Source organism: Vombatus ursinus, unplaced genomic scaffold (assembly GCF_900497805.2).
Source record: "Vombatus ursinus unplaced genomic scaffold, bare-nosed wombat genome assembly UNPS02014791.1, whole genome shotgun sequence".
NCBI lineage: Eukaryota > Metazoa > Chordata > Mammalia > Diprotodontia > Vombatidae > Vombatus > Vombatus ursinus.
Window position 1 is genome coordinate 35,668,928 of NW_020954569.1, and position 16,392 is coordinate 35,685,319.

At 37.9% G+C, this 16,392-nt stretch overlaps 1 protein-coding gene across 1 annotated transcript in view; it reads left to right on the top strand.

Annotated features, from left to right (window-relative positions):
* The first annotated feature begins 1,203 nt into the window (after nt 1-1,203).
* The window catches only part of CUNH5orf49 (chromosome unknown C5orf49 homolog), a 19,625-nt gene continuing 4,436 nt past the window's right edge, over nt 1,204-16,392 (top strand). Inside the window, exon 1 of the mRNA XM_027869140.1 lies at nt 1,204-1,420. Within this exon, the coding sequence (XP_027724941.1) occupies nt 1,271-1,420 (150 nt within the window). The 5' untranslated portion in view covers nt 1,204-1,270. The remainder of the gene's footprint in view (nt 1,421-16,392) is intronic.

Sequence of the window (16,392 nt, forward strand, 5' to 3'; positions counted from 1 at the left end):
TTCCATTGATACAACCTTAAGTTTAAATTTGGGGGGGGGAACCCTGTCATACATTTAATCCCTGTGGACACCATTTTCCTCATTCTGTAAAATAAGCATAGGCTTTAAAATTGGAAGGGGTCTTAAAGATAATCCCTTCTACTTTCCTCATGTTTACAGATAAGGAAACCGAGGTCCAGAGGTGTTAAATTACTTTCCCAAAGTCACAGGGGGTAATTCTGCATGAGAGTACTTCCATAGGAATCCAAGTTTAATGACAACAAATACAGTGCTCTCTCACTACACTACATGAGGTGAAGGTGAATTAGCTAATTTCTTAAGGCCTTTTACAGCTCTAAATACTATAATTTCTAAGGCATCTTAGAAATGGATGCAGTGGTCTATTGAACCCACTGCTTTGACAGAAGAGGGTGTCATATGTGTTCTAATTAACCAAGCAGTAATAATTTTAATGGGGCAGCTGGTGGGGAAGTTGATACAGCACCAGGACTGTAATCAGGAAGACTCATCTTGAGTTCAAATCCAGCCTCAGACATTTACTAGTTGTGTGACCCTAGGCAAGTTACTTAACCCTGTTTGCCTCAGTTTCCTCATCTGTAAAATGAGCTGGAGAAGGAAATGGCAAACTACTCCAGTATTTTTGCCAACAAAACCCCAAAACGGATCTCGAAGAGTTGGAAACAACTGAACGACAACAATAATTTTAACATCCTCTTCACCTTCAGCGTGGATCAGTAGTCAGAAATGCTGACAAAGAATAAATGGAAAAGATTTTGAATTTGAAACTGGTCCTCATTACCTAATAGCAACAGACTGTGAGGTGAGAGGAAAAGGAAGAAGCATCCTATTTATAAATTGAAAGTACACCCTCCACTCTTGTGAAAGCATTAGAACTTGTTCTGGAATCAGAGAACTAAGTTCAAATTCCACCTGATGCTTTCTATCTGTGTAACCTTGTACAAGCCCCCTAACTTCTAAGAGCTTCAACTTCCTTATCTGTAAAATAACAGGGTTGCACTGGGCCAGATGGTCTCTGGGGTCCTTTACAACTCTAGGTCTAGGATCCTACAAGTTCGCCCCGAGGCAAAGAGGGGAGAGGGGTAGGACCTAGAAAAAGAGCCCATAGCCTTCTCCTCCAATTGTGCGCCTGCCTCTTTGGAATGCTACTTTGCAGCGGTTGCCTAGTAACCAAAGAACGCAGAAACCTTTTCCATTTCTCCTGCTGCTGGGGCGGGGGGACGCCTTGAGGACCTCTGAGAAGGCAGGAGGCATGGCTGAGGAGGATGAGGAGGAGATTACTGAGGACAGGCTAAGAGTGAAGCCCAAGCCTCCGCCCGTCTCTGCTTTGTCGGAGTTCAGCTACATCCCGCCCAGGCGCCTGGGCCCCAAGGAGCAAAGCTACTTCTACCAGGAAGGCAAGGTAAGAAGCAGCAGGCACGAAGGAAATCTAGACCAAGGAGGCAGGGATTTTGTTTATTGGGGATAGGGACAGCTGTTAATAGAGTGACCACCTTCACTCTCTGCTTTAACCCTCCTACTCTTCCAAATGTGGATTTTTTTTTTCCCCAATTCTGTGCCTTTTACTTGGCTCTATGCCTAGAATGCCCTCCCTTCTCACCCCTGCCTCCTGGCTGTCTCTAACACTCAGATAAAATCCTGTCCTCTGCAGGATGCCTTTCCCAGCACCATCCTGCCTTCCCAATAAGAAATATATATATGTACATATATTCGTATAGATATAGATATATTTATATTTATATATTATTCATATATTTATGTTTAGATACAGATATATAAATATAGATATAGATATAATGTTATATATTTATTTACTGATACATATACACATATTCAAGATATATAAATACTTAATATATAAAGATACACTCACATATGCATAAAACCACTAGGTACCTTTTTATGTACTTAGTGGTACTTTAGAAACCACATATTTAGCAGCAGACAATTATTATGCCAACCTCTAAAATGAAATTTCTGTTAAAATAATAATGGATCTCATTTACATGTTTGTTTTTTGTATTTTACAGTTTCCAAAGGGCTTTCCTTACCACAGTCCCGTGATATAGGCAAGGCAGTAGTTATTATATCCATTTTATAAATAAGAATGTGGTCTAAGAGAATTTATTGGTTCATAGAGTTAGAGCTTAGAGAGAGGCCTTCTAGACTAAGCCCCCCCCCCTCCATTTTTCCTTATCAGAGATCTGAGCCATAGAAGAGGTTAAATGCCTTGCCCAAGGTCACAAAATGGCAGATCCAGGATTTTAGTCAAGGCTACTTTCAGAGAAGTATCATCCTTAAATACCATGTAAAATCAGATCAGTAACCTTAGATGGGAAAGCATTATCAGTAGGAACCACAGAACCTCAGGGCTAGAAGGGCCTTCACAGGCAATCTGACCCAACTCTTTCCTGAACAGGAATCTCTCTACAACATCTCCAAGCTGTCATTCAATCTTTGCTTGAAGATCTCTAATGAAGAAAAACATACTGATTCCTAGGGCAGACCATTCTACTTGAGAATAGCCCTAATTGTTGGGAAATTTTTTCCTCACATTAAACCTAAATTTGCATCTCCGCTACTTCTGCCCATTCCTTCTAGTTCTGTCCTCTGGCGCCAAGCCCAACATGTGTCACCCCTTTTCCACAAGGCAATTCTTCATATACTTGAAGACAGGTACAATGACTCCCCTAAGTCTTCTCTTCTCAAGGTTCCTTCAACCATCCCTACTATGGAATGATCTCTAAACCCCTTTGTCAACATGGTCACCCTTTTCTGGACACACCAGCTTGTCAATGTCTTACTTAAAATTCATGCTCAAAACTTAAAGCAGCAGCCTGACTCGAACAAGGTACAACAAGGTGATTTTTACTCTTTTCCAATCCAATCCAGGAAATATTTATTAAGCACCTACTGTGTTCCAGGCATTGTGCTAAATGCTGGAACCAGAATAAAAATATCTTCCTAATTTTACTTCAACTCTAAGGGCTAACAGCTATATCAGATATAAAATATTAGTCCAACTTCTAGTTTTTCACATGTCATCACAATTTAGGATGTGATAGGTAGTGCATATATGTTGTTTTCATCTCATACTAACTTCTTATTTTCTACTAAATCAAGTATTAATTGCTCTACCTGGCTTTCAGAGTTCAACCTTATGTCCAAATTGCATACCTTCAGGTTGGTCTCTGTTTTTCTATGGAAAGGGCATTCACATTCCTGCCTTGTTGCCTTCACTTCTATCATTGCGCTTCTCTCTCCACTATACTTGTTCAAATCCTACCTGTCCTTCCAGGACCTTCTCGAGTCTCACCTCCTACAAAGCCTTTCCTGATTACTTTAGACCTCATTGACCCCCTTTGATGCCAATACTCTCATTTTATTGATGAGGAAACTGAGGCACAGGAAGACTAGGTGATTTGCTCAGAGTGGCACAGCTAGTAAGTATGAGGTGGGAAGTCAAGCTCAAGTCTTCTTTGACTCCAAGACCAGAAAGCAATCTACTGTACCAGTGAGGTGCCTCAGGCTAAAGCTGCTCCTTTCATTCTATTGTTTTATTTGATAATGTTTCATGTCCTTAGTCTTATCACAAATGCATTGAGGGTAAGTCTTCAGCTTCTTTGTGTACTTCAAAGTGCTCAGCAAATTGCAGATTGTCATTAAAGTACTTTTGTATATATTAATGTTATTATAAGCAGTAATAATTTTGAAGTATAAATATGCTCTAGTATCATCAATGTATGATTAGGGCACCCAGGTGGCCCAGTGGATAGTGTGCAGGGCCTTTCTTGAGTTTAAATCGGGCCAATCCAGAGGACTGAAGATGAATCATTACATCCATCTCCTGCTAGATAGCTAATTCAGAAGGAGACATAAATATTTCTACATGGCCAATGTAGGAATTTGTTTGTTGGATTCCATGTATTTATTGTGAGAAGTTTTTTATTCTATTGGAAGAGGTTCTGGAGAGGAAAGATAATAAATGCCATAAAAATAAAATAAAAAGAATAGTTCAAAAAGTACAGCTTTCTGGGGGCAGTTAGTTTTAGGGCAAATAGACCTATTCACTTCAGTATTCTCTTATAGTATCTCTTATTCTCTTATAGGATCATTATAGCACAGCACTTACAATAACTGATATTTGTAATGATGGCAGTGAATTATCAATTAAAATTTAAATTATAAAAAAATAAAATAAAAAAGCAGTTCCACAAAATGAAATAACACATCAATTGTGTCTGATGGCAAGTGAGATATTCCACACCCATAATCCCCCATCTCTATAAAGAAGAGAAAGAGGTGAAGAATCATTTCTTAGGCTAAGAAATCTTAAAATGCCATTACCTTATTATGATGGAAATCCTTCTGTTCCATTTTATTAGAGGTGGAACCAAGTATAGTCATTTCTTTTCCACTCAGACTTTCCTTGCCATAAGAGACAAACAGATATCTGCTTGTGAACAGATTGTATGAGTTTTTATATAGTGGCCTAAAAATGAATTGCTGTATGTCCCTACTAATCTTCTAAAGCGTCTGGACCCCCAAGGAGTCTACAAAGTTAATATATAGATCTATTAGATTTAAAAAAAAATCTTTGTGTGTGCCCTTGAAACTTAGAATAAAATCAGCATTTTGAAGCCATCAGCTAGGAAGTGATGAACTCCTGTGGAATGAATTGCAGGCATCCCTAGGGAACTGTAGCTCTTGGTGCATTTTCTATAAGAACTCTTCTAGCAGCATCAAAAGTGATTCAGCTCAATAATGTTTTTGAATTACTCTCCTGCCTTATGTGATTTCCATGCTACTGAAATGGAAAAGCAGAGCCCAGGAGAATGTATGCTTGACGAGCATTTGAATAAAATCTTAATGAGCTGGGTGGGTTGGGGGATGGGGGGAGTTATGATTAAAAAGTCCTGAAGGTTTAAAGAGTTTAATAGTTATATTTTCCTCATTATAAAGGCAACTTGGAGGTCTTTTCTTCCTGATACCAACATTTTATTTGGAAATTTGATTCCAGAGTCAATTTGATATAGCTGGATTCTTCTAAACAGAAAGCAGTGGAAATTAAGCTTGCTTGCTCCGAGATCCCTGATGGTTGAGTTGTCCATTGCTAAATGAACTTAATGCTCTATATCAGGTGAAACAATGTTGTGTAAAGTGTTTTGTAAGTCATAACATACTATATAAGTGGTTATTATTATTAGTAATAGTAGCATTGTATTTTTACATGTAATTGGGACAGATGATACAAATTGACACCACTGGTTGGATTGCCTTCAGGACTTTGAAAGCTACTTTAATGATTCCATCTTTTCTTTTCTTTTCTTTTCTTTTTATTTATTTTTAGTTTTCAAGATTCACTTTTTTTTTTTTTTGGTGAGGCTATCAGGGTTAAGGGACTTGCCAAAGGTCACACAGCTAGTACGTGTCAAGTGTTTGGTCTGAGGCCAGATTTGAACTCAGTTCCTCCTGACTTCAGGGCTGGTGCTCTATACACTGTGCCACGTAGCTGCCCCTTCAAGATTCACTTTTACAAGATTTTGAGTTCTATATTTTTCCCCTTTCCTTTCCTCCCCTCTCCCCAAGATAGCATATAATCTGATATAGGCTATACATGTACAATGATTCCATCTTTTTAATAATATTATTCTATTGAGGGTGCTATTTAGCTGTGGTCCATAGAACAATATAATGTCCAAAAAACTATTAGTGAATTTAACAATTATTGTTGTTCAGTTGTGTCCAACTCTTTGTGACCCCGTATGAGGTTTTCTTGGCAAAGATACAGGGATGGTTTGTCATTTCCTTTTCCAGGTCATTTTACAGATGAAGAAACTGAGGCAAACAGGGTTAAGTGACTTGCCCAGAGTCACAGTATCTGAGGCCAGATTTGAACTCAGGAAGATGAGTCTTTCTGACTCCACACCTGACAGTCTATCCACTGCGTCATCTAGCTGCCCTTAACAAGGAAATAAATAAGCATATTGTGATCAGGCCATATCATAAAACAATGAGGAATTGTGAATAACAGGAAGAAGTAAAATATATTATCAGCAGAAAATGTGATAGGAAGAGAAAATAAGCTGGTCACATGGTAAGAGAGAGGTGGATGCTACACTGATATCACATTGTCAGAAGATAGTGAGGAAGATCCCTAGCAAGTTAAGTGAGCCCCAGTTTATGGGAGGACACATACAAGATTCCCACAAAATGGGCAAGCTTGGATGGATTATGATCTTATTCTTTGGAGGGAACATCCAAATTAATGATCATAAATCCATTGAGTATTATTTAAAACAGAAATTTGTCCCTTTACCTGTCCTTAGATATGGTTTCAGCTTTCTTTCACCAAATTTGCAAAGTTCAGAGAATGTACAATAATTTCTATGTCAGCCAAAGTAAAGTATAATTAGGAAAGTACATTTTTGGGAGGGAACCAACACCAACAAACTATTGGACCCTCAGCCAAACAAAAGTTGATTTGGCTTCTCTGCAGCTTGGCAGTATTCATGATAATGCTTTTCTCCATTATTGATGATGATTGGCTCTCTAGTTCTTCTCTGAGTAATAGTGCAAGTCACAGAATCCTGTGCTATTATTAACTGCCTTGTTTCTTAGGGAGACCAATAGACCAGGGAAGGTTTGCCCATTTTCAAAAAGACAAAACTTAAACTTTTTTAAATAAGGTATCTTTAACTTTCGACAAATTTCCCCTTGGACATACAGACACCCACAAAATCTAAAAGAATTGCTGCACTATGCATTTTGACTAATGAGGTTGTGGCTAAAGGGACTCGAGCCATATCCCGTGATGGAGACAAGAAAGGATTAGTGCTCAAGGCTTATCACCTGTAATCTCTACCCTCCTTCTCAGAATACATGTTGTGAGAACAGATGTTTGAGATGAAAACAAAAATCATTTGGCTCTGCCCACCTCCAGAGTTAGTGTTGCTGGCATTTTGAGCAGACAGAATAGTGAAGAGGTATTTTAGTGGAAGGTCTCTGAAATGTCCTGTCCTCTTGAGATGTGAACCTGTCTGAATGGAAACAAGATGTGAAGGAAGTCAGTGCAATCTTACAACTCTATGGAAAAAGACTGGACACTGCTCTCACCTTCTGCCAAAAAAAGAATATAATAAGGAAAAAAATAGCATTGTTTATCTGTTTCTATCAAAGGAATTCTACTGCCTTGGATCAACGTTTTTGACAGTGCCTCTAAGTGCTCCAGGACAGATAGATTTTCTCAAAAAGCAAGTAGAGAATACCTGAGCATCTTTGTCTCGCGAGAGTCAAAAGATTTGGATTAACGTGAGGGCACTGAAACTATACTCGTTAAATTTTACATCCACTGGAAACTTCACATACCTAGAATAAAAGAACAGAGATTAAGATTAAGAACATTAAGATCATGATATGGAAGAGCCAGATTAATAAAGTCTCATGAACTGGAGGAATATATTTTGGATCCTCATGGGAATTCCCAAAGTTTTAAAAACTTTGTCCCTGGCTAGACATAGTCTCAGAAGTAAGATGATGAAACACACTAGTATCTAGTAGATAATGGACACTTAAAATACTTATTAACTGACTAGAGAGATGGATGGCTACTGAGGTGGAATGTTACATATACTGTGTCAGTTTTTCTTAACTGTTTCATTTGTTGCAAGAGAGGGTTCCATGAGGGGAAAGAATATATCGGAAAGGTGACTGGATTAAAAAACAAAAGGCAGCCAAAACTTTTAAAAAGTATAATATAGGACTTGGGGCTAGGACAACATTTATGACATTTAGTTAATAACATTTATTCAACATTCATAATGTAAAAAACATAGTACTAAGTGTTATGCTGAGACAAATGTCAAAGGCCAGACCACCAGTAATTTTTCTTGTCTTTCCCACTGGATTGAACCTAAAGAAAGAAGGTGAATTTAGTAGAGGGTAGAAAAAAAAAATCTTCCAAACAAATAGATTTGTTAGATAAAAGTTATAGGGGATCCAATTTTGGCTCAAGAAAGACTTGCTAACAGATGTTCAAAAAAGGAATGAGCTACATTGATAGCTACTGAACTTCTTGCCACTGGAGAATTTCAAGTGGTGACTAGATGGTTGAAATGTTTATTGATTCCTTGATTGATGATTACTTGTATAGGCATTTTTTGAGATGGAATTCATGCATCATGGATGACTTCTAAGGTCCATTTTAATACCAGGATTCAATGGTCCTATAAAGAGTGACCACAGCCTGGAGTGTACACTTGCTACTAAAGAGGCTGATGCTTGTGAATCACTTTAGTTTGAGAATTCTGAGCTTGAGTAGGGCCCAAATTGATCAGGTGTTCCCACTAGATATAACACCTGGATGATGAGACCCTGGCAGCAGGGCCACTAGGCTCCATAAGGAGAAGCAAACCATCCTAGATCCGAAACAGAGCAAAGTAAAGGTCCTGTGCAGTTAACAGTAGATTAAGGCCTATGGGTATACTTCCAACCCGAGAGTTATAGGGATACCCAATCTCATATTAAGAGAAAGAGACACAGAGACAGACAGATTAGACATAGAGAGGGAGGTGAAAGACTGAGGCTTAATTACATCTAGAAATATGCCCCCTTGGTGAATAGCGATTTCTATCTAGGGGGTAGGAGAGCAAAGAAGGAACCTGGATGGGCTTGCAAGGAGATGAGATTGCTAGGAGAAGTTCCAAAAACCATTTTTTAAAAAAGGGATCATCACTGAGGATTTTACCAGGTCAACCTGTTTTGTTTTGTTTTGTTTTTTCTCTAAAACTTGGTTTAATCCTGAGGATATCTGTTTTGTAAGGAACATCTGTCTCCATGTAAATTCTCTTAAGATTCCAAATATCCCTCATTTATTTTCTGGTTGCTTTGTTCCATTGATCCAAAGTTGGTTATTCTATACTTGGAAACTTTCAAATATTTCTTTTCAGTTACTCAGTATGTGGTACTATGCAGGGCATCTTGGAAGGTCTTCCTACCCTTCTTACAATGCAGGCCTAACTCTGCAGAAGGGTGTAAGACTGTTAATGTCAAAGCCAAGGGCATAGCTAGAAAGCAGACTGATGGTAAGGCTGACAAGTAGGATAACATTTGGAAGGTCATTTTTAACTAGAACAACAAATACATAAAACATGAGAGTGTGAGGGAAGTCTCAAGAGGGCAAAAGAAACAGTTTTAAATTCTTCTTCATTTTTTTTTAAATCATTTACTTGATGCTACAAGTACAAATACCTGAATACTTTAAAGCAGAGAAAAATCCATTGAGAGAATCTAATAGCAAAATACCAATAAATTTATAAGAATCAGAAATAGGGATTTTGTAAGTTATTGGCCATCACTGATCAAGTAGTGCTTCATAAGATCATTTAAATCTAGATTAGTTTTTGCTATTTTTTTTCTCTTGAAACCAAGTAGACAAGAAAGAGTAAAGGGTTTGGTAATAGAGGGTGAGAACAGCAGAAAAAACCAATGATTAAACTAAAGGCATTGCCAATATGACAGCCACAATCTTAAATGAGCCTCCATTTGAGTGAAGTTACATTTTTTTGATTAATCACAAAATTCATTATAGTACAATATACTGTAATGAAAGCAACTCCAAAATGCTAGAGATCTGGATAAAAAACTAGCCAGCTTATGGGAAATGTGATGCCTTTTTTTCCTCTTGATAAAGTTGATAATAAATAGTCAAAAGATCATTTAAAAGCCAAATTATAGAAACACGGGGCAAAATGTATGCAAATGATGGACTACCGTGTTTGATCAGTTAGGCCATTATGTTGAGTCTTTGCATAAGAAAAACATAGATTATAAGAACTCAGGGAGGGAGAGGAGAATGTCGAACTGACAATCATTGAAACTACCTATGGTGATGCAAATTTCTTAAGACATCCTTTCCATGGCAGTGGAAACCCTTTCTCAATCTGGTAATGGAGAACAAGACTAACGTTTGCCTTAAAGGCTAATGAAATCTTATGTAAGACTGATACTGAATAACTGATTTCAGGGACCATGACTTAATCACCGAATATCTGTATTTATATAAACATAAGCTATTTTAAACTATAAGCCAGATTGTAGAAACTTAAGTATTTTTCAGATATTACATGGATAAAGATATTTTGACCTGGTATTCACAGATCAAATTTCAGAGAAAAAAAAAAGTTAAGAAAGGTTGAAATTAACACATGAACAAGCACAACAGCAAATGAATACTACAAAGAAGAAAAATGCAAGAAGTACTATCATTCCTTCCAGTCTCAAGACCTATTATAATACTAAATGAACAACACCAGAAAAACTAGCTAGTTTTACACCATAATGTGACAAAAGTGGCAGAGTGGAGAGCGTGCCAGGTTTGGAGTCAGGGAGACCTAAGTTCAATTCTGGCCTCAGACACTAGCAAATCATTTCACCATTTTTTTTTGCCACTGTTTCCTCATTGTAAAATGGGGATAATAACAGCACCTACCTCCCAGGGTTGTTGGAAGGCTCAAATGAGATAATAATTGTAAAGTGCTTAACACAGTACCTGGCACATAGTAAGTCCCATATAAATGTCAGATATGATGGTGGTGATGATGATGATGGTGATGATGGTGATGATGATGATGGTGGTGATGATGGTGATGATGATGAACAAGAATCATAGAATCTGAACCTGACAGGCACCTAATAAAGCATCTAGTTTAACTCCTCAGTTTTACAGGTGAGGAAATTCTAGTAAAGAGACAGGACATAACTTTCCCCGAGTCACACACATACCAAGTAGCAGATCAAGAATTTGAATCTGGGAATCTCTGTTTTCAAATTCAAATCTTGTCTGAGCAGATTCATATTCTTTAATTCGTATGGCTTAGCTATGATCCTATAGGGCAGCTAGGTGGTGCCAAAGTACATAGAGTGCCTAGGCTGAAGTCAAACCTACTTATCCTCCTGAATTCAAATCTGGCCTCAGACATTTACTAACTATGTGACCCTGGACAAGTCACTTAACACTGTTTATCTCAGTTCCCTCATCTGTAAAATGAACTGGAGAAGGGAATGGCAAACTACTCCAGTATCTTCGCCAAAAAACCAAACAGGGTCATATAGTTGGGGACACGACTGAACACAGTATTAGGAAAGGCATCCATCCCTGGGCCTCTGCAGATTGGCACAATTTAGAGGATCCTTCCCTGACAAGTGAGAGCAGATTGGCAAGGGAAGGAGATTATATTGTCACCTGGTCCTAAAACAAGGACCTCAGATGGTCCTTTACTTTTATTTAGCATGTAAAGTATGCTTGACAATACCTGACTCTATAGGCCACACACAACTCTTAGGCTTCATGTTGCTCTTTTGTGACATCTTATCTGCTTAATTTTCCTTGTCCCATTGATCATTCCCTCTGTTCAGTTTCAATGGGTCAGTCAACAAGAATTTATTAAATGCCTAGCATGTGTTAGGCACTGTGCTAAGTGCTAGGGATATAAAGAAAGACAAATGAGAGTCCTTGCCCTTGAGGCACTCACAGTCTAATGCAGAGGGCAACAAGAAAATAAATCTGTACAAACAAGCTCTATATAGGATATGTAGGAAAAAATCAACAGGGGGAAGGCACCACAGTTAAGAGGGGTCAGGAAAGGCTTCTTGCAGAAGGTGAGATTTTATTCTTCATTTGAAAATAGCATTTTTATTAGAAGTAGCCTTTTTTGGGGGGAAGAGAATTCTTTTTTTAAATTTTTTTATTAATTTATTTTGATTTATCAATAATCACATCCATATACTTTTCAGTTTAAAATTTTTCTCCCCCTTCCTCCCCACCATCTTCCCCAAGATAGCACACAATCTGATATAGGCTATATATATATTTACAATCATGTTAAACATATTTTCACATTAGTGATGTTGTAAGTAAAAATTAAAACCAATAAGAAGAACCATCAGAAAAAGGAAACAAAACTCAGCAGAAGATTTAAAAAAACAGCAATTTGACTTCCATAGTTTTTTCTTTGGATGTGGATAGCATTTTCCATCACAAGGCCTCTGGAGATGTCTTAGATCCTTGTATTGCCAGGAAGGGTTAAGTTTATCAATATCAGTCATCACATAACATGACTGTTACTGTGTACAACGTTCTCGTGGTTCTGCTCACTTCACTCAGCATCAGACCATACAAGTCTTTCCAGGTTTTCTGAAGTCAGCCTGTTCATCGTTTCTTATAGCACAATAGTATTTTATCACATTTATATACCACAATTTGCTCAGCCATTCCCCAATTGATGGGCACCCTCTCAATTTCCAATTCTTTGCCACCACAAAAAAGAGCTGCTATGAATATTTTTGTACATGTAGGTCCTTTTCCTGTTTGTGTGATCTCTTTGGGATGTAGCCCTAGAAGTGCTATTGCTGGGTCAAAGGGTATGCACATTTTTATAGCCCTTTGGGCATAGTTCCAAATTGCTCTCCAAAATGGTTGGATCATTTCACAACTCCACCAACAATGCATTAGTGTTCCAATTTTCCCACATCTTCTCCAACATTTATCATTTTCCTGTTTTGTCATGTTGGCCATTCTGATAGGTGTGATGTGGTACCTCAGAGTTGTTTTGATTTGCATTTCTCTAATCAATAGTGATTTAGAGCATTTTTTCATATGACCATAGATGGCTTTAATTTCTTCATCTGAGAACTACCTGTTCACATCCTTTGACCATTTATCATTTGGGGAATGGCTTGTAGAGAATTCTTTTTTAAAATTGATTTCTTTTTATCTTTCAATATTCATTTCCATAAGATTTTGAGTTTTAAATTTTCTCCTCCTCCATTTCTTCCTCCCTGCCCAAGACATCGTACAATCCGATATAGACTCTACATATACATTCATATTAAGCATATTTTTCCTTTAGTCATGATGTAAAGAACAATTAGAACTAATGGGAGGAACCATGAGAATGAAGCAATAAATCAAAACAACAAAGGAAAAGGAGAGCAAATAATATGCTTCCATCTGCATTCAGACTCCATAGTTCTTTCTCTGGGTGTGGATCAGAAGGTCGATTTTAGCTGAGACTTGAAAGAAGCCAGAGGAGCCAGGAGACAGAGATGAAGAGGGAAAATATTCCAGGCATGTTGTTTAGTCATTTTCAGTCTTGCCTGACTCTTCCAGACCCCGTTTGGGGTTCTTGGCAAAGATATTGGAATGGTTTGTCATTTCCTTCTCCAACTAATATTACAGATGAAGAAACTGAGACTTGCCCAGGGTCATGGTCCAGGCATGGGGAACAGCATTTTCTCCCTAGGTCTTTCCCTACTCCTACAAACTTGCTTAGTTAGTTTTCCCCTATTCCTTAAGAAACTTTCCCTTTATCTGTCACAAAATAATAGAATTTGTAAGTTGAAAGGGAATAAAGTAGCTATGTAATCCAGGCTAAAGCCAAAAGGCATTACCATTCTAATATACTCAACAAGTGCTTATGTAAATCTGCTGGAAAGCCTCCACGGAGGAGGAATTCATCACCTCTTAAGGAACCTTGTTCCATTTTGGGATGCTAATAGACAGGCTAAGCTCTAGACTAATGTCCAGGAAACATTATATATTAATAAAAAGAGAAAGATGAGCATATTAATGGTATCATACATCTGTTCAATATTTTTTTTCAGCCTGATATAGTGGAAAAAGCCCTAGACTTATTATCCTAGTCCAGACTCTGATACTGTGACCTTGATTATATTGCTTAATCTCTCTGGCCCTTATTTTGTTCATTTGTAAATTGAAGGTGTTAGCCCAGATGATCTCTAAAGTGGATTGAGCTCTAAGATTAAACTTCTATCTCACAGACACCTAAACATACTGAGTGGTCTACAGATTATCTGTTTCTCCATCACCTCACCAGGGTGAATGAATGACTGTATAAATGAGTCATTATTTGGGTAAGTCTGAGAACACTGGTGTTCTAACTGTGTGACCCAGCATGTTGGCTGGGAGACTTAGATTGTTAAGGTGAGAGGATAACTGGGGCCTTTTCCTTGATATCAGCAGGATCCTGAATGAAAATTGGTGTTTGAATGAGTCATATTAGGACTCTGTCTCTGAGTACATACTAGTATTCTGACTGTGTTGAGCAGCAGGCTGGTAGGGGATGGAACGTTATTAGGGAAAGAAGATAACTAAAGTGACCTAATTGGCTAACATCCATTCAGTTAGAGATCAGTCTGAAGGATGAGTGGGTGGTAATTCCTATTGATTTATTTTGAATGGTTAACAAAATGACCTCTGGAGCAGGTAGGATCTGTGGCACAAGCCAAAGTTCTTCCTGTGGGCAATCAACACAAGGAGGACCTAATAGAAAAATAAAGAAGTACGTAACCTATGACTGATAATAGCTCTAGACTCTAATAGACCAAAGTTTGTATCTGAAAGTCTTATGAATCAATCCTCTCCTGTGGTTCAAGTCTTACATTCCCCTCAAAAATTTAAAAAAAAAAGGTTTTTGGCTTTTTCAGAACCTCTGAACTTCATTTCTAGAGTAGGATTCAATTCACCAGCCCGCAATCACGGCAACCAATAAATATTTTAATAACAAACATTTATCACAAAAGATCCAACGTTATAAATTGGACTCATACACAGATCCAGTAGCAAGGCACAAACTCACATCAGTAGGGAAGACTGCAGTGTGGTTGGAATTGGAGCTTCTTCAGTCCCCTCTTGGCCCTAGTCCTTCCCACCTTTGCCTTCTCTTATGGGTTTTACTCTTCATTTTCTCTGTTATATTTTTGTATACTCAGTCTACACCTGTTAGCCCTCTGCTCAGTTGCCAGGAAATAGGAAGTACATACATATGTATATGTAGGTATATAGACATACATACATGTAGGAGGTAGCACTGGTATGTATGTATGTATGTGTGTATTTGTACATATATATGTGTATAGAGGTGTGTGTATAAAAAACTATGCTTATCATACTCAACAAACCCAAAATTGATCATGTGTAGTTTGACAAAGCCTTGCCAGAAGTCTTTTTTTTTCCCCTTTCTTTCTTGAAATTGAGATTTCCCAGGAAATCCAAATATGTGCCTATACATCTAAGCCCAGCCAAATAGACTATGGAGTAAAGAGAAAAATGGAATGCAAGAATGGAAGCACAAGCTATTCAATTATTCAATCAATCATTCAAAAAGCATTTATCATCTACAATATATGTATGTCACTAGGTTGAGTATTAGTGTTACATAAAGACAAAAGGAAAATAATCCCTGCACTCAAAGACCTCACATTCTATTGGGGAAGACAGACAGGTACATATATAATTATACGCAAAATATATAAGTAGGTAGGAAGTAGCACTGGTAAACCTGCCAGGCTGAGTTTTCATTCACAGAGCCAAGGGCCCCAGTGAGCATGCTCATACAACTGGTTGCTGTTTTCTTAGCATCTCATTCCTTTATAGGGGTGTGGCTTTCCCTCTCTGAGCTGCTTATGTCTTCTCCCTTCTGGGCTTGATTTGCTTTATTTTTAAACTGGAATTTAGATGCAGTCAAGAAAATGGAATGTGGAAGGAAAATGCTTTCCTTTGTTTCATCTCAGTCTACTGTTCTTACTTACCATCTTGTGATTTTAATCCTGAGATATACGAATCCTGAATTCATTACCAGTTTATAATAGTTCAGTACTGCTCTTCCTCCTTGTTCAAAAGTTCTAAAATATTTCCCAAGCCCCCTGGTGTAGTTCAAACCAAATTTTTTGTTTCTCTAGGATAAGTAATGTAGCTCCCTCTCCCTCCCTCCCTTTCCCTTTTCTCCTTCTCCTTCACTTCTTTTTCTCCTCCTCCTCCTCCTTCTCCTCCTCTTTCTCCTTCTTGTACCTGAAAGTCTTATGAATGAATACTCTCCTGTGGTTCAAGTCTTACATTCTCCTCAAAAATTTCTTTCTTTCTTTCTTTCTTTCTTCTTCTTCTTCTTCTTCTTCTTCTTCTTCTTCTTCTTCTTCTTCTTCTTCTTCTTCTTCTTCTTCTTCTCCTCCTTCTTCTCCTTCTCCTTCTCTCCTCCTTTTCTCTCTTTCTGTCTCTCTGTCTGTCTTTGTGTCTGTCTGTCTATTCTTCACTCTCCCCCTCTCTCCTCTCTGTTTTGGGTTCTTAGAATAGACCTTAGAGTTTCTGTGGTTCAATAGCTTGATCACATTTTCAGACATAAAAATCAAAGCAACCTTTTAAAACAAAGGTAAAAAATATCTTTTAAAACCCTGGAGAAGTGGTGTTAGTGGTAGGGGCTTGTAAAGTAAGTAAATGTCCCATCATATAATTGCTCCCTCCAGGGAGAAGAAAAAGGGAGAAGGAAGGAAGGGATCTCATTGGTCATCCTTCTTTTCAGG